The sequence below is a fragment of the Talpa occidentalis genome, unplaced genomic scaffold, assembly GCF_014898055.3.
Source record: "Talpa occidentalis isolate TD23 unplaced genomic scaffold, MPIMG_talOcc4v2.1 talOcc4.2, whole genome shotgun sequence".
Classification (NCBI taxonomy): domain Eukaryota; kingdom Metazoa; phylum Chordata; class Mammalia; order Eulipotyphla; family Talpidae; genus Talpa; species Talpa occidentalis.
This window is the reverse complement of record NW_023602073.1, coordinates 104,301,793-104,321,558: the sequence shown is the minus strand read 5'-3', so window position 1 is coordinate 104,321,558 and position 19,766 is coordinate 104,301,793. Positions and strand designations below refer to the sequence as shown.

The window sequence follows — 19,766 nt, the reverse complement described above, 5'->3', positions numbered from 1 at the left end:
TTTTTATTATTAAACCATTCCATTTAGTTATGATTTTAAATTGAATGAATATTTCATTTAGAATCTCCAGATTCTTTTTTTCTTGTGATGTCAGTCAAGTAAATTCCTTCTCACAGACAGAATTTTTAACAGGCTTTAAAATATTCTATTATTCAAAATCACCCCTGTATTTTATTTCTCAGATTTATGGGATTGCTGTGGTTCGGTCCTTCATATATATTAGTGATTCTAAGAATTTTTCCTTTAGGTAGAAATGGTGGATCATGCAATAAACTTCATGAATGTAGCTATTTGAAATATCTGTTTAAAAAGTCAGGACATTAGTGAAAATTCACTAATAACATGTACCCTTGAGCTACCTTACACAGCATCATTTTATGACTTATTATTTTATTATTATCTAGATCTACCAACTATAGGTATTGAGGATTTTCCCTTTCTTTTTGGGTTCTTTGGCTGGTCTAACAATTAAATTGTTAGAGACTGATTAAGTGGAGAAAACAGTTCACTGTTGTATTTAAGTGCCCCAAAGTTACTCAAGTAGGTAGCTTTTATACCTTTCAGACAAGAAAGAATTGAAAGAAAAAGGAGTTTGGACTTGGAGAAGTAGACTAGTGAAGTAACAAGGTTTGTTTATACAGAATACAAAGATGCCTGGTATCCTTCTGATATAGAGAAGGTACCTTTCAAATGAGGAATTTATCTCCTCCTTTCAAGGACACAAAAGAGGGTCAAGGTGTTCTTCTTGCACCTGCTATTTTATTAAAATAATTCTAATTCAAACTAATCAGTGTGCCAAAGTGGCATATTTCAGGGTGTCCTCTTTTGCTTACTTTAACAACCATTCTTGTTTTCATAGCTTAGCCGTTCCCCAATTAAAGGAATTTGTTTTTAAGTTACTAATACTTAATATCAGTAGCTTTTTTTTTTCCTGCCTAAGCAGTTTTACGGTGTCTGTGTGGCCAAATAAAATGGGAATTTCTTCTTCTTGAAATAGATAATATCTGTTAGCTAAAGATAAATGCCTAATAATTTCATTTCTCTTAATTTTTACTTTTTTTGAAGGAATTCACAATCTTCCAAATTTATTCAAAACACTAAAGAAAATTTTCAAAATTGCAATTATTGTTTTGTAGTCTAAAATTGTGATTTTTTTTTTACTTGAAATACATGTAAAATCTTATCTTCTCAGGCTTACTTTTCCTCAGCAACATTAACCTCCTCTTTTTTATTTGGAGGTTAATATAATTCAGCAGTCGGCTGTCTGTTGTAATTGCACAGAAAAATATCAAAAGTATATTAACAATTTTATAGAAAAATTAATTTAAAAAATAGAACTGAGCATATAACTGTATTTTTGGAAGCATGACATTTAATTTTCAAAGGAAAATGATCTCTTATAGAATAAAGACTTTGGACCCAGGCAAACCTGGATATTAATCTTTTTTTTTTTTAAGATTTATTTATTTATGCATACAAGAACTGAGGCACAGGCCAGAGATGCAGGGGGTGAGAGGATCCACCAGAGACAAAGTAGGGAACAGAACAGGTATACTGACCAAAATACACTGCTGAGGGGAGCAGCGGGCGAGACAGGAGAGGTCTACTGCGCCATGTGGGTTGCTCCCTGGCCATCCGGGGATCGAACTCATGCTGCAGAAGCTGCAGATCACTTCATAGTGCGGTGCTTTACCCCTTGCACCACCAGGGAGGCCATCTTTTGTTATTACTTTTCAGTAAATTTTGATTGCATCATTTTCATTCTTGGGCTTTAAGATGTGTTTTTGAAACAGCATAAATTTCTTATAATAAATTTATACATCTTATTAAGGAACCATACTATTTTCAAAATGGAGGTTAATGGGTATATTATTGCACTTTTATTGGAAAAACTTTAGTAGGGGAAGCATTCAAAGGACATCCAGATTCAATTATAAGGCTATTCATCCCTGGAAGTTTAGAGACTTATACTGGTTAAATCTGAAGATAAATAGCACCTTTCACAGTGTGTTTTTTTTCCTCTGATTTTATTTTAAAATGACCACATGGATAAAAGAACATAATTTTAGATGAAATTTCTCTTTTGCTAGATAGGGTGCTCTCTGGAATGCTAACTTGTTTTTTAATATAATTGAGTTATAGCAACATCAGGGTAAGGGAACCAAGACCATCTTTCAAGGGATATATCACAAGATAGAGAATATAGTATTTTCTTTCTCCCAAGTTAGTGAATAATTGGCACAGTCAGAGTGACATATGGAAATTGCTCGTGAGATTTAGGCTAGTCTGTGTCATTGTGAATTAAGTGTATACACATGTGCCTCAGAATGCTTTTAGCAATGGTCACTCAGTGAATATTTACTGAGTATAAGCTAGTTACCAGACACTGTGATAGATCAATGGGTATCAAGATAAGTAAACTCTGCTGTCAACTTGTTTGGAGTAGCTTTAGGAAGACACATGTTGCATCAGTCAGGGTTCAGTAGAGGGGAATCAGTTCAATTTCTTTTAAATAGAAAAGGATTGTCTATAAAAAATGAATTAGGTAGTTACTAGAATGTTGCTAAGAATTAAAAGTACAAGTCAGGGGGCTACCACTAGAAGTGATAAAGTGAGAACTAGCCACCATAATAGTAACCCAGTGGTTGAGAAGCCACAGTTGTTACTATAGATGACTTTCAGTGTTCATGAGCACACTGGAAAACCAAATTTTGAACCTATGTTACATCCATTATAACTTTCTACCCTCATTTATCCAATATCTTGTTTATCAACAAGACAACAGCAGGAAGATAGTTATGTATTTATGTTCACCATTCAAATCTTGTTATGAATGCACCTAATTAGCAGAATAACCTCAACTGTAGAAAATCTGGAAAATACGGATTTTTCTTTCTGGTCAATGCCATATGTGAAAGCTTATAGAAGGAGGTTTAATTGTATTTGTAATCAATAATAAAGAACAACAACATACTAAGAGAAAGTAAAATTAGGGGATCTGATTTAGACTCATCATGTTAGAGAACACTTAGCAGACAAACTGACATTTAAACTGAGATTTCAAGATTAGGAATTCACAAAGCAACAACAGCAGGATACGGGGGTTGAGGAAGAGGGATCTAGGTTTTCTGACTTTTTAGATGTTTCTGTCTTGCATTGTTGAAAGGGTAGTTGGGTCACTTGTAAAGAAAATGAATAGCAGAAAAGAATTAGTTTGGAAAGAAAGGTGCAGATCATGGATTCCATTTGGTCATTGCTGAGGTTAAGATGCATGAAGCATCTGGATACATATATATGAATCTGGTGTATCAGAAGCACAGTCTTTTTTTTTTGGAGTGGAAAAATATGGTAGTGGATATGAATGTAGATAACTTAGGGCCTAATGTTGAAGAATTCTAAGATTTAATTTTTGGGTACAGAAGAATGAGCCAACAAAGGAACTTCTAAATCACTGGAGTAAACCAAGGCACTACAGTGTCATAGAGAACAAGAAAAAGAGTGTTTCAAAGTGAAGGAAGCAGGTATCTATATTGAGTGCTACAAAATAATTGTTGTAGTTAACAACATGAAAGATATTGGTGACATGATTTAGGTGCTTTTTCATTAGCATAGTGGAGAGGAAAATATAGATTAAGTTGGCTGGTGAGTGTAGAAAGAAAAATTCAACCATAGGTATCAGTTTTGAGATGTTAATTTATATACAATTTACATAAAAAAGGAAGATGAATAGTATCTAGAAAATACAAAATAGTATCCAGAAGGGTAGATGCATTCTTTTGGAGGTGGAAGTAATATGTTTATATTCATGACAAGGCATGTAATACAATCTTTGATGAGTGTGAGGTGGGACAAAGGAGATGACACTGGAAGTGAGGTTATCACGAAACTGAAGGGTTAAGGGTTTTGGATGTCTATGTGGGAAACACCGTCACCTCAGATAGTGACAGGAATTGAAATGTGGTGAAAGTATGAACCACAGGTATCATGTACTTCATTAGGTAAGATTTAGGAACAGGTGACATTGCCTGATGGACTGAATCTTAAAGGAGCAGAGATTTTTACCAATGAGAACATGATTCCCTGGAAATGGTGATAGGGAAGAGTGACAATATGTATGCCCACTTGAAGGGGTGCATGGACGGAGTCATTAGAGGAGAATCAAATTTCAACTAAGGCAAGAGTGAGAGAAGAGATAGAGTTTGCTGATCACTGACTGGCAGTTCCAGAGAGTAGAGTGAAAATTGCATGGCCTAAAGATGAGAAAGAGAGAGTAAGGAATTGAGTCAGAAGCAAAAAAAAGTACCAAGTATTGTTGCCTCTTGATTTAGATTTTTACTTTATTATAATTACTTTTTTTTTTTTTTTTGCCTGATCCCTTATTGGGATCCACTAAATTCCTCCTATAATTGAAACCATCCGATATTTTTCTTTTTCTTTCTGTCTTAATTCACTGAGCATGATCCCTTCCAGCTCCAAGGGACTATGGTGATGGTACATGAGTGAATGGGTGGTGAGAATTTCACAGCGACTATAACCAAAATGAAAACACATACACTGAACAAAAAATGAAGAATGATGTAAAAAATATAGAAAATAAATATCTATACATACATACACACAACAAATATTATGGGGCTCATTGGTTACCCATTACCAATGTGTTCCTATGCCAGATACAAAATCAAATCTCTGAAACTAACTTAAAAATTTTAACATGATTTTCAGAAATTCTGATCATAGCTGGATTTAGTTCATCTAGTAAACAGACCACACCAATGGACCCTAGCCTCAGTGCAGAAACAGGGGGTGTGATGGTTTTCTTCTGAAAGCCTCATGGAGGACATGGCAGGACTTGGCTCACTTGGCATACAAATTTCAGATGTCTCGATGACGAAGGTTTAAAGTAGAATAAAAGTTTTTTTAAAGAAAGAGTAAGAGAAGGCCTGGGGAAGAGGAGCATGTTGTATTCCTTTTTCTGTCAACTCCTTTGTGAGAAGAGAAGTGAACTATTGTTTCATGCTCTGAACAGTTAAGCAGATCCCCTGTTTCATGCTGTGTTGTTTTGTTAAAGCTTTTAACAATCTTTTATTAACATTGAATGACAAAAATAGCACTTGGGAGTGCTGTGGTAATAACAACTGAACATATGATTTTCATCTTTCCTTTTATTAATGTTGTGAATTACATTGATCAATTTTCAGGTGTTCAACTATCCTTATGTCCCTAGAATAAATCCCACTTGCTTATGGTGTATGATTCCTTTAATACTGATACATTGTTGAACTTCGTTTGCTAAGATTTTGTGAAAATTTTTACATATATGTTTGTTAGAGATGTTTGTGGGATGTGCGTGTATGTGTGCATGTGTGTTGTCTTTAATTTTGATATAACAATGATGTTGAACTTGCAAAATGTACTTGGAAGCATTCCCTCTTTCTCAACTTTTTCTAAGAGTTTGACAAGGTTAGGTATTAATTTATCTTTGAAGGTTTATTAGAACTCACTAGTAAAACCACCTGGCCCTGGGCTTTTAGGTATGGGACTGATTGTTTCCATTTTTGCTTGTAATTAGTCTGTTTAGGTTTTCTATTTCTTCCTGACTCAGTCTTGGTAGGTTGTGTGTGTGTGTGTGTGTGTGTGTGTGTGTGTGTGTGTCTGAGAATATGTACATTTCTTCATGGTGTAGATGAAAGATACGTAAAGTCATGAAAGGAAGCCCTGTTTGCTTTCACTGGGGGGTGTGAATGTAGCAACATGTTTGTGCTAATGGATTGTCTTTGCATTTAATTTTCCTGACTATAAAGCACTATATAGGAAGTTCACTTGTAAAAAGTAGACATATGAAGTCAAAGGAAACTGAGCTTAAACAACTCGTATATTACACACATGACTCCTTATACCTTTTCACAGCTGGTGTACTTTTATACTGAATTTCCATGTATAGAAAAACACTTTATTCAGTAAGCATAGTATTAGATTTTCAATGGTGTCATTGGATAGCTCTTCAGCTATTCAGAATTATTTAGTTCATCTAGTGAACAGACCACACCAATGGCCCTTATCCTAAGCGCAGGGACAGAGGGTGTGATGGTTTTCTTCTAAAGCCTCATGGAGGATATGGCAGGACTTGGCTCACTTGGCATAGACATCAGAGGACAGATTTTCAGATGTCTCGATGACGAAGGTTTAAAGTGGAATGAAAGTTTTTTTAAGGAAAGAGTAAGAGAAGGCCGGGGAAGAGGAGCTGAACTCCAAGTAGAACTTGTCCTAGGAAGCAAGGAGGAAAGGAATGATTGTTCTGATACTTCAGACAGCAGCAGGCATCTTGTAATAAACAAGTTTAGCTCTATAACTCATGGTCTTAAGCATCTTTTCTCTATTCACTTTTCCAAATAAAACACTTGTTAAATGTTTTCTTATATTTCTTTCGAAGAAAGATTTTGTACAACTGCCATTGTATGATTGCGTGTGTGTTTAGTGTGAACAAATGGGCGTATTTAGTACATATTTTCATGTATCTTGTTTTGTTGGGTTGTTGGTTTTTGTTTTCTTTTTTGTTTGTTTGTTTGTTTTTTGTACTTCTGTAATACCTCGTGGAGATTTTTCCATTCTGAGTCATTCTTTCAACAATGTGGACATCTTCTTAATTCTTTTACCCAATTCCATCTTGATGGATATTATTGTTGTTTCCAATTATTTTTTATCATTAACAGTGCTGCAGTAAAAATTCTTGTTCATTCTCTCAGCAGTTGCATTGAAGTCCAGGGGGCACATTTCTAGCAGTGGAATTTATCCATCAACATGGTACAAGCATTTACAATTTTGGTAAATGGTCCTGAATTGCCCACTAAGAGGTTTTTCCAATTTCCATTTCATCAGTAGTAATTTCCTCCCACAAAACTTTGCCAACACTGGACAGTATCAGAGTGTTAAAGTTAATGACAGATTAATGTGCCAAAATGGTGCTTCATTATTAGGACTAGAATTTCTTTAATTATGAGTGAAGCTGAGTATTTCCATATTAGCCATTACAGTTTCTTTTTCTATAAGTTGTTCCTATCCATGACTCATAGTGTATTAAATTACATGTACTCTAATGTGTGCTACAGACATTTTTCTAGTTAATCTTTTACTTTCATTTGTTTCTGAATATTTTTACCAGTAGAAATTTTTATCTTTTTTTTTATAGTCTTAGGACTTTGTCTTTATAAAATTCACATGAACATCATCCATGATTTCCTGTAGCCCTTTTTCCATCCTATCATTATTGCACCCAAGGGAAGAATAAACTTGAAACAATCCTAACTCCTTCCCTATCTTCATGTCTTGCTAACCCCTCTTTACAAGCATTGACTTTATGTGCTTTGTCTATTCTCTATCTCCATCTTCTCACTTGGATTGTTGTGAAGCCTCATAGCTGCTCATCCAACCACTAGTCTTGGCACAACTAGGAAGTGATTATAAACAATGAATCAGATACTGCTTTAAAATTTTATTTTTTTTAAGATTTTTATTTATTTTATACAAGAACCGGGGTACAGGCCAGATGCGCGGGAGGATGAGAGGCTTCACCAGAGACAGAGCAGGGAACAGAATAGGCAGACTGATGAAATACGCTGCTGAGGGGAGCAGCGGGCGCGACAGGAGAGGTCTGCTGCACCATGTAGCACCCTCGCCGGCCAGCCAGGATCGAACCAGCGCTGCAGAGGCTGCGGACATCTTCACAGCGCGGCGCTCAACCACCTGCGCTACCAGGGGAGGCCCTGCTTTAAAATTTTAAATGGCCCCCTTTTGCCTGTTAGGAACCATATAAAGCCTGACTCCAGTCCTCCTTTCCAACTTTATTTTCTTTCATTCATTCCCCACCTCCTAAACGTAATGCCTTTCAGACATACTGCTCTTTCTCTAGGTCTAGCCTGAATGTGTGTCCTGCTGCCTACCGTCTCCCATTTAGCAGTATATCACTTGTCCTTCAAGACCTACGTTTTACATTTTCTCTAAAGACTTCTTTGATAAGATGAGCAGATCATTGATTCACTCATTTAGTAATGTGTAGCAAGCATAAGCTATGCAGAAGGCAATCTGTCAATATATGTAATAGAAAACATTTGTGTAAGGGTCCATCCTTTTCTCCAATCTGCAGATTATGCAAAGCTCAGATTGTGTTTTAAATTCCTTTGTTTTTCTTGGATTTAGCACAATATAAATAGATGTTTCTTATATAAATGACTTTCATTTTGTTTTTTTACAGTGCATTCTCAGTCACTGTCATGTTTTATAAATTTGTTAACAAGTACTTTTCTTAGGAATGTAAATAAGTTAGTACAGTAATAAATGTGAAGTGCTTAATACTGAGTAGTCTGTTGAGTTGAAATTGTAGGGCTGCATTGTACCTAGGTGGAAAAAAATATCACTCCACTTACCTTTCTCTAAGGAACTGGGCCTTTAATTTTTTGTGTGCATCAGAGTAACCTGAGGAGATGATTAGAAATATAAATCCAAGACCATGAAAAGATGGTTCATATCATTAACCATAAAGGAAATGTAACTAAAACCACAATGAACTACCACTGCACATTTATTACGATGGCTAAAATAAAATATAATGACCATTTCAAGTGCTGACAAGCGTGGGAAACAACTACAACTCTGATACATTGCTAATACAAATGCAATTTGGCACAGTGCCCCTGAAAATGGCTTTGCAGTTTTCATAAAATTAAACATACATTTGCCTTATGATGCAGTAATCCCATACTTGCTATTTATTTTGTAAAAATTAAAATATATTTATACACACAAACTGTACACGAAAGTTCATAAGGTTTCATTCATGATTGCCCAAACTGGAAATATCCCAAACATCCTTCAGTCTGATTGGATTAACATGTATTTTTACCCATGCACTAGAATACTATTCAGTAGTACAAAGTAACACACTGTTATATGACAATTTGGATAAACCTAAAAGACATCAGAATGGATGGAAGAAACTAGCCCCAAAAGTTTATCTACTATTTGATTCAATTCATAAAACACTTTTGAAGTGACAAAATTGTGCGGATAGAGAACAGATCATTGATTACCAGGGAATGTGGATATGAAGTTTTAACTATAAAGAAATAAATACAAGGGAATTTTTTCCAGGTGAAGGAACTGTTTTTATATCCTTATTGTGGTAGTGGTTACACAAATAGAACAAATAATAACATGTGTAGAACTGTACACCAAAAAGGAAAAAAACACATTTTACCAGATGCTCAGCGAAAAAAGCCAAAAAGAAAAAGAAAAATACCGGATGGTCTCACTCATAGCAGGAATCTAGAAAACTTAAATAAGGGATCAGGAAAATGAATAACTATAAGAAAGTGAAATCAAAATCAACAAAAAACTATGAACCAGAGACACTTTTTGGGGGGGTGGGGGCCGGGAGGGGAGGGATTGGGGTCAGAATGGGGCATGTGCAGTTGTATGGGGGAATATAAAAATAAAATTTATTATTTAAATAAAAAAAAATAAAAAAAATAAAATAAAATAAGATTTTTAGGAGACCAAGTCCCTAGGCCTCATCCCCAGGGATTTTAGTTTGTACTATGAGGTAGATGAAACCACAGGTTCATATTCAAAGATAGTTAAGAATGAACAGCAGAGAGTTAATGACTTCAGCACTATCACCACAGCAGCATGAGTTCAAGCCCCAGCCTGGAAGCTACCCACATGGCACAGCAGACTTCTCCTGTCTCACATGCTGTTCCCCTTAGCAGTGTGATTCAGTAGATCTTCCTGTTCTGGATCCTCTCAACCTCACACCTCTGGCCTGTACCCCAGTTCTTCTATGCAAAAATAATAAAAGATTTAAAAAAAGAACTGCACAGAATCTAAGTAAGAATTGAGACAAAAGAGAAGCAATTCCTCCTGCTTCTTGTTCCTCACAGAGACCAGAGGGATGCACCCACGTAGTCACCCCGAGAGCTGCTTGAACCCTTCTGGAGATGCTGTCAGCACTCCACGACCCACCTCCTGCATTGTAAGAATATTCACCACAGCTACATATTTCCCCTACGCTCCTTCTTTCCTGTGTTATTGCTGTTCCCTCAAGACCTACTTCAACTGCAGTTTGACTTAGCAATCTACATTTATAAAACCACATCAGAGGCTAACAGACAGCAGATTCACCTGCAAGAAAAGCTATCCAGTAGTATATTTGTGCAGAACATCTCCAGGCTTTTAGTTTTCTCTGTTAGCTCTGCTCATAAATATTGGATAAAAAATGGATTAAAATATTTCTCCTCTCCTGATTCTTGGCCCATGAATGAACTTGTATCCTAGCAAATACTCTGAAACAGACTTTGTCCCATGTTGTCTCATGTTCATAATCATTGCTTTTAGCTTTCTATGCCTGGTAACAGAAATTAAGTAAATTTACGAAATGTGTAGGAATTTATTTGCGTGAAAACCTTTGAATTATCATGTTCTCTTCTATCTTGAGTTGTGCAATGTAATGAACAAGAATACAGGTTTTAGAATTAAAAAGAAGATAGACAATAGTAGTAGCTCTTGTCTAAAAGTTGAGGCAGTATGATCCAAATGTAATTAATCATCATATGTATGTATAAAATGATTATTAGCAAACTGACCACACTACACACACACCAAAAAAATATATACTTATAAATTTAAAGAAGATAGTATTATGTGTATTTTGTGACTCCCAAAGACTCAAAATGTGTAAGCTGTTATTTATTGACTGGCCACTAGATGGTGTGGTTTGTTAATGTATTACCTCAGCTATTTCTTGGTGAGCTCTTTTCTTAGCTAATTATTACCAGCTAAGAAATTTAAAACTTTAAGTGACCTTGGAGATAAACAATGTGATAATGTCTGTACCAAAACCTCAGACCCCTGAAATCTTACTCCCTAGCAATGTGTAGTGCCCCTTACATAAAAGCTATGGAAAACCATTTCAAAGGAAACTTAAAATGTTGATCATGAAATTTTCAAAGCAATAGCAAAAAAAGCACAGGATATGATGCTTAAACAGAAGCTTTGACTATATAAACCCTTTTTATGATAATATAAATTTTAATGTTGCAGAAAATTTTTCTCCATTACATGAAAAGTCTTGAGCAAAGTTGATCGTATCTTGTGCTATAGCACCTATGTATATTTTACAAAAGTGGACCATACACTGCATCTAAGCTTAGATCAGGTAAAGTTCAGAAACCAGAAGTGAAATTCAGGACATTTGTAAAGGATGGTAAGACAGGTATTTAGTGCCCTCCCATCAAAGATCACCAGGCACACATCTGGTGAACACAATTGGGTGTATTGGCTAATTGTAAAAAGGAAGAGCATGTGCTATGGAGAACATTGGGCATCTCAGTAGGAGGGTGAGAGTCTCAGGCAGTGACTCTAGAGAGTAGTTTAGTAAAGAGCCTGGTTGAAATGGATGTGGATTGTCAGAAAATGGATTTAGAAGAAAAGTCACCCTTGTTTGTGAGGTTATAGTATGAGAATGATTTGTGTGGGGTCTTGCTTTGTAAAAATTCTGGCCTTTAGAATGAATGAGTTGGATGCCACAGAGATTTAGGCTTTTTAAATAGCAATTTTGGAAGTGTAGGAAATGGACTGGTTGATTCTAAGAATGGGACAGCTGGGTGAAAGGGACATTGGCTTTTAACTTCATCACTTTTGGATTTTTGCATCCTGTTTGCTTTACTTATGTTTTAAGATAGATGCTATACAGTCTTTAATAATTTTGTTTAGAATATTATAAAGACCTTAAGATCCTTAAAAATAATTTTATGCTGCTTTCTTTGATAAATTCGTTGTATAGAAATACTAAATAACAATTATTTTTAGATGTTAAGTAATATTTTTTATGCTTTGTTATCTGCTCTAGGTGCAAAAGTCAAGAAATAAGCAAGTAAAAGAATTATTCCCAGATGGTTTTAGTATTCATCATGCAGGAATGCTTCGGCAGGACAGAAATTTGGTTGAAAATTTGTTTTCTAATGGGCATATCAAAGTCCTTGTCTGTACAGCTACTTTAGCCTGGGGTGTCAATCTTCCTGCTCATGCTGTTATTATTAAGGTAAGAGCTTACCTTCCTTTGCACATGGATTTGTGTATGTCTTAAAACAAACCTGTGGGATTGATTTATTTAAAAATATATTGTGATTTGGCAATTTCATTGACTTTTAATGTTATTTATAGACGGGCAGAATTATTTTCTCCAAAAGAATCTAATTTATGTTGTGAAAAATTAACTCTGTCACAGATGATGAAAGGATTAGTTAAAGTACACTTTGGATACCTTACCATATTTGCCTAATTTCAGTATTCAGCTCATAAGGATTATATTTGTGTGTGTTTATGTAAATTTTTATTAACATTTCCTTATCTAGGGAACACAAATCTATGCCGCAAAGAGAGGTTCCTTTGTTGACCTTGGAATTTTAGATGTCATGCAGATATTTGGTCGAGCTGGAAGACCACAATTTGACACATTTGGGGAAGGAATCATCATAACAACACATGATAAACTCAGCCACTACCTCACTTTGCTCACTCAACAAAATCCAATTGAGAGTCAATTTCTGGAAAGCCTTGCAGATAACCTAAATGCAGAGGTAAGATCTATTAAGTAAAAAGGTTGTAATGGAAACATTAGTTTCAAGAACAACCAAGTAAAATAAAGGTTGAATTGGTTGCTATTTTGTAGTATTTAGGAATATAGCTTATGCCTTACCCAGTCTAAAGACACAACAGACTGAATGGCAATATTGGTGATTTGTTCAGAACTCAATGGAATGTAAATAACAATAAAAACTCTAATAAAAATAATATGCTTTTAGGTTATGAATTTTTATTTATAGGACAGAAACTAACCAAAGCTATACAAATCGGGGAAGCAAACAACACTTAACTAAGTTTTTATATGATATTTTATGAAGTTTTTGTAAGGCTTATAAAACTCTTTTAGATCATTTGATTTTTATTATATAAAACATGATTGCTTAAATTGAGCTGGAATATCATAATTTGTTCCATGTGTGCATGTGCATTTTGTATTAAGATTTAAATAGCAGATTTTATTTAAGAGTCTGTGTGTCAGACATTCAAATGAGGTTTCACTGTTTTCATGGCACTTTTAATTATTGTTTTTGCAGTCAACACTTTCCTATTTTTGTATTTTTTTTTAACCTTTAAAATCAACTCAGTTTTTGAAGGGGTGTGTAAATATGAGATGGATGAATAAATAGAATATTTACAATAAATATTACTTACTGTGTATAAGCCTTACATCAGATTTCTCTTAAATCCCTTATAGAAATTTTACTTACATTCTCTTTATACTATTTATAAGACTTTTTAGAGAATGAAAAACACACTATGTCGTTCCCTCTGTTAAGGAGTATATAGTCCAAAAAGGGAGAAAATGGTGCAAAAGTACAGTGCAGTAATGTTGAAAAATGTTCAATTTGATAGAAGGAGTCAGTAAAAGAGAAAAATACTTTTAGCTGTCAAGAAAGGCTTTGTTCATGAAGGTGGTGAAATTTGATCTGGGTTCAGAAGGAGAGATAAAGTTTGGGAGACTGGTTAGAAGCTAGAAAAAGTTATAAAGACACTGGCCTTTATTACCATAATACAAAAAAATTAATATTAGTAAATAAGTTTTGACTACAAAGAAAATATTATAACTTAAATTTCCTACTATGAATGCATGGTTTAACTGATTAGGTTTTGGATCATGGATCACCAGTGTCAGTGATAGAATAATCTGTTATACAATGATAGTTATCATAGCAGTGAACTATAAAGGCCAGAGACTCTGTTGGGTGCTTCTTGTATGTTCTCTGACCCCCTTAACATTCCTGCTAAGTAGATAATATTGTCCTCACAGAGATATGTAGCTGATATAGAGGTCATTCGACTATTAATTTTGAAACTAGGTCTGTTTAATTCCAAAGTTACTCTTTTCATTATAGCCTAGATTATGTTATTTTATAGATTAAAGGTGAATGTGTAAAATGGTAGTTTTGAAATCTTTGACTTATAGAGCAAGGATCTTTTATACAATTTTTCTGGAAAAGCATATTAAGGAAGACAATATAATTTGTAAACTAAGAATTGCTGTCCTTGATAGATTTTATAAGTGGTAAACACAAAATGATGACGTAGAAGACAGGTAAATGAAGTACTGCTTTTGTCCTCCATGAACTCTTTCACTTAGGGATAGATTAACATCAGTGAAATCATTTGGTCCATTTCTGAGAAATTAAAAATAAATTACAATCCGTTAATTCACTTATAGTATTTATATATGGTATATCATTTCAAAAAGATCAGCCAATAACTATAACTATAACTATAACCATAATTCCATTTAATACCTTAAGTGACAGTTAAATAATGAAACATATATCTCAAAACTTTTAGCTAATGTATTAAAGGATAGCCATTGTAGTATATTTGGCCTACTGGAATAATTCCCAGTTAAAGTAACTTTTCTTGTTAAGGAAACAAATGCCCTTAAATTGTAGTTGAGTATGAAATTAAATTGATAATCTGTGGAAACCTTATGTATAATTAGTTTTCAAAAAAGAATGTATGCTTTTTTTAAGATAATGGAATTTTAAATCTTTAGAGTCCCAAAAATCTTTGCTAGACTGCAGTGGTCAACAAAAAGGTCATGTTGGATTATTTGTTGCATCTGCTAATGTCTTTGATAACATGATTATCAGTTCTGACCATTATTTTAGAAGAACTAGAGAAAGTATTGCATTTTTTAATAATTTTAATGCAAACATTTTATCAGGCATCTTTGTTGATTGATGCCTAATGGGGCTGAGTCTCTTAATTCTGTTGTCAAAAATCACAAGCCCTATCTTTGTATAAAGCCACTTAATTTTGCACTGAAAAGTACATGGGCGCATGTTGAGGCTTATTTAAATTTCTTCAACAGGCATTCTAGGTATCTACTTTGTACCAGCCCTCCATAGTCCATACTTTAAAATATGTTAACCTCTCTGTAAGTGTACAAGCATTCTTTATATTGAGTAGTTCTGTCTCTGCAGGTAGCAAACACCCATCTCCTTATATTTAAGGACTCCGCAGTCTGACAACCTTCCCAGTTCTGGTTCAAGTTATTGTCCAACATAGGTTTTCTGTTCTCACCAGGCATTTTTCTCTCTAACTTTCAAGTCTCAAATTTTCATCTTTAAGATAGAGATAAGCTCACTGGATTGTTACAAAAATTAGCAAAGACCTGTGCAAAGTTGATATTCATAAAACATTGTTTCACTTTACATTATCTCGTAATACCTTGATACTCAGCCCCATTTATATTTAATGCCTGCACACAGATTTCAGTTAACAAATAAGTGAATGGCAGCATAAATGTTTTTTTCACGTATTTATAAAACAGTTTATATATTCACATGTAGAAACAATAGTCTTGCATATACACACTCTTGATGATTATGTTTGCTTATTTAGTTTTCATATGATTTGAATAGCTTTAAAACACAATACAAATGAGCAATTAAGGTAACTTTAAAGAGTAAAGTTTGAATAACTAAAGTTAAATACAAAGTGATATTTTGAATCACAATTCTAAATGCCTAAATACCCCAAATTTGAAGTATATTTTCCCCCTTCTCTTATTCACAAGAGCGTAAAGCTCTGTTATATCATATACCAGTAGCACTGTTATAAGTCTCACATGTTAGATGCTTTTCTTTAAAAGCATTTGGAATATGGATTTAACTAGGTACTGTGGATCGTGGTTTCATATCCTGTCACCTTAGGTACATGTGTCTTACAAGACTAGGAAACTTCTGGAGACCAAAGACTATGCTTTTTGTCACATACTTATCATGCTTTACATTCTGCAGTCTTGTTCTGCCTCCATTTATGATAACTGTGAGTAATGGATGAATTTCAAAAAGATAATTGAGAAATATGTGTTTTACAAAATATTCCTGTACTAAATAGCCACTAGATGACAGCAAATATTTACAAGTAAATCTTTATTTTTGTCACTAGGTGGCATTCAAGTATTAATCTCAAAATATGATGTAACATCATAAATTGACCTTCATTTTTCTGGTTCCTCTGTTGCTTTTTGGTGAACATTTAGAAGATTTGTAGTACTTAACCAGTCTTTCTTACCTGCTTCCACCTTTATTCTTAGTAACAATAAGTGATTATTAATGTTATTTTACTGTGTCTGATTTTGCAAATAATGGCAAACCTGTTTTATCCTTTATAAAATTTTCTACTCCTAGGAGTTGTGTGATATTATTTTGGAATATCTGTAGGTCACAAGGAAATAAACAGTTTGGGCTGCCAAATAATGGAATCACAAACTATGGACCCTACCAGATTTTTAGCCATATTGCAAACTAATTTCCTTCACCTAGGCAGACTAGAAAAAGATATATTTGATATGGCAGTGTGCAAGGTTATATGATCTGATACATGCATGTATTGTAAAATATTTATGACCATAAAGTTAGTAAACACATCTTTCACATAATGATCATTTTGTCATTGTTATGATGAGAACATTAAGGTTCTAATATCATCGTAGCTTTTAAGGATATAATACAGTGTTATTAGGTATAGTCACCATGCTAGATATTAGGTCCCAGAAATTGTTTACCTTATATTTGAAAGTTTGTGCCCATTAACCATCATCTCGCCAGTTCCCCCTCCTCTCAAACCCTGGAAGCCATTCTGCTCCTTTGTTTCTGAGTTGGATGTTTCAGATTCCACATATAAGTGAGATCTTATAGTTAGCTTTCTCTGTCTAACTTATTTTAACTTAGTGTAAATTTAAAAGTAAATAGTCACTATCTTGTCATTTTTTTAACTTTGACCATTTTTAATGACAAAATATTTATGGTTTATTATAATAATTATATATTAACTATATTTCTTCTTCAACTAAAGATAGCTAAGCACTCACATTTATTTTGCAAAATTACTTATACATAATTAAGAATTAAAATATATAAATAAAATAAATACAAAGGCTTTTCTTTGATATTCAGCATTAAACTGAGGTTTGCTTTGCCTTTTTTATTTTCTCCTAAAATATAAAAATTTACATAGAGAACAGCTGTCTTTCTGTGATTAAAGTACTAAAACATAAAAAAAATTTACTTACATGTTCCTAAAAAAATGACACAATTTTTCACAACTTGAATAAATTTTTAAATTAAATACTTTAAATAAAAGCAAGATGACTACTGAAGATTAGTGGCTAAGAAAATTTATGTTTAAGAAAACTTTTCATTGAGATTCTTAGGATCATTTTCTAACAATCCTTAACCTTTATTTTACTGATCTTATATGCTATTGTGTTTTAAATTATTTCTATTGTATCCATATTGTGTGTTTTTGCTGGCCATCATACATATGAATTATGTTTAGAGGTAAAAAATATGTTATGCCCTGTGGCTTGGGTAATGGCTCTACATAGAATCACAAAGAGGTATATATAGTTATAGTACTTTTGATTCTGTGCATTTACCCTAAAATTTTCACTAATGTGGTCACATAAAATGAAACCAAAAGAAAAAGGAAGCAAGGAAAATAAATGAACACCAGAGATGTTTTTAACACTGTATAGAATTGAAATCTAGGTAAAAAAACAAATACCATAATATATTGAATAAGTTCAGTTTTGGAAGATAGTATTTCTCATGTACTGTTCTCAATTAAATGAGGCAGGACTGATTTTTAATTAATTGGAGAAGTCTTGTATCCAGTAATTGTGCTTGCCTTCTTTTCAGTACGGCATCATGATATATTTTTAAAACTTAACTTTTGATGGAATGGTCTTTCATGTAATATTTATATTTGACTTTAGTGCATTAATTTTTGTTATATTTTTTATTTACAGATTGCTCTGGGAACAGTTACTAATGTGGAAGAAGCAGTGAAGTGGATAAGTTACACATATCTTTATGTACGGATGAGAGCAAATCCATTAGTATATGGCATCAGTCACAAGGCTTATCAGGTAGAAAACTCATTTATTAAAAAAAAAATAAGACCTTTTTTGTTTTCGTTTTGTTCTTTTTATGATGGAGATAAATATTTGCTGCTACTCCTAGCTCATCTGAAAAAAGTTAGGTACCTGGAAGAAAAACAAAGCTTTAATCTTTTTTAGAAAATAGTAAGGAAAATTAAATTTTCCTATAATTATTTCACTCTAGTTATCTTTTCCCACTGACACTAATAAATTAATCCTCATAATAATATCTATTTAATATTCAAGTACATTTCCATTTAATATTAAGGTGTTTTGCTGTGAACTTTCAAAACTGATAAATATAGTTTCGGAATAAACCATATTTGAGATTTATAGATCACTTTTAATGAGAGGCTTGAGTTATATGCAGTATGATCTTATTATCAAATATCCCCTAATTCTTTATTTTTAAATTGAAGGGATGCCATGGATGAGTTATAACTTTAACAGTTTGGAGGCTGCAACTAGTTCTACTTTGCACACAGACTGAAAATCAGATGCATGCAGTAGCAGCTGTGCATGTGAATTTACAGTTGTGTGTTCCACGTGGTTTACAGATTCTGTGAGATCGTGTCTTTTCCTTAGAACTCTGTTTTATACTCTGTAAAAGCTTCCTAATTACAGATATAATACAGTTGTTCTCTAATGAAAACATGATTTTATCAACATCATTTGGATATTCAGTAGTATGAAGTAAAATTATGAGCAAAATTATATTTTCCCTCCATTTATTAATAGCTTAGTTTTCATGTATACCTCACTGTGTCACCAAATACTGGCAATTTTTTTTTTTTTTTTGTCTGAAGCTATTAATCTGAATTATTAGGTGTTTATACTTAGGTTTATGCTAGATAGGACTCATCTACCTTCTGCTGAGTTTAAATGTGTGCTAATCTTAATAAGTATCTTCTTTTAGAGTTAAATTGCTCTCATTTATAAAATGTAGATGCGTTGTAATCATGAGTTTTACAGAATTTCACACAAGCTTTTCTCCTTACAAATAAGGGATTTGTGAACTAGTCAGTGGCACTATGAAAATATTCTCAAGTGGTAAAGCAAAACAAAATACAACATGTGCTTTCACAGGCTAAGCCATCTGAAGTCTTAGGACAAGGTAAACATATCAATTAATTTTTAAGGAATAAGTTAATATCAGAAGTCATTTTTGTTTAATTTTCCAAGATAAAGTGATATTTTTTCTTCCTAGATACATAGTTTTGCTACCCTAACAATTCAGAGCCTCTTACCTTTTATTTTTCTTTTACTTATGTGTATTCATTTAATTATTCAGTATGAATTTGCAACCACAAAACTCAGATGAAATAATACAGATCATGTCCTTTAACATGTTTTTAATGCTTTAGTAATAATGTAATTAATGGGATGTTTTCATGTACATTCATGTACATTTGTACATGAATAAACTGCCATAAAAATGTACCTTAGAATAATGGTAGGGGCATTAACTCATGAATTGATTTCTAATATATTTTATATTCTCTCCTCTACCATTAAAGGTTGTATTTTACTTTATTGCTCATTACCAGAGAGTGTTCTCCAGGACATGGCATGTGTACATGTATGTATATGTACATACATGCATACATAATTACATATATTTACGCACATCACAGTAATGAGAATGTTAATACCTTTCTGTGTAGAAAAGCTTCATATAATAGGTTCAAAATTATTCAGAAATTCATTGTAAACCTCATTT

General features: G+C 33.4%; 1 protein-coding gene across 2 annotated transcripts in view; it reads left to right on the top strand.

Moving 5' to 3' along the window:
• ASCC3 (activating signal cointegrator 1 complex subunit 3) overlaps positions 1-19,766 on the top strand; it is a 257,561-nt gene that overhangs the window by 116,215 nt on the left and 121,580 nt on the right. For both annotated transcript variants that reach the window (XM_037520154.2, XM_054699051.1), the window contains exons 15-17: positions 11,903-12,094; positions 12,408-12,632; positions 17,915-18,034. In XM_037520154.2, the coding sequence (XP_037376051.1) occupies positions 11,903-12,094; positions 12,408-12,632; positions 17,915-18,034 (537 nt within the window). The remainder of the gene's footprint in view (positions 1-11,902; positions 12,095-12,407; positions 12,633-17,914; positions 18,035-19,766) is intronic.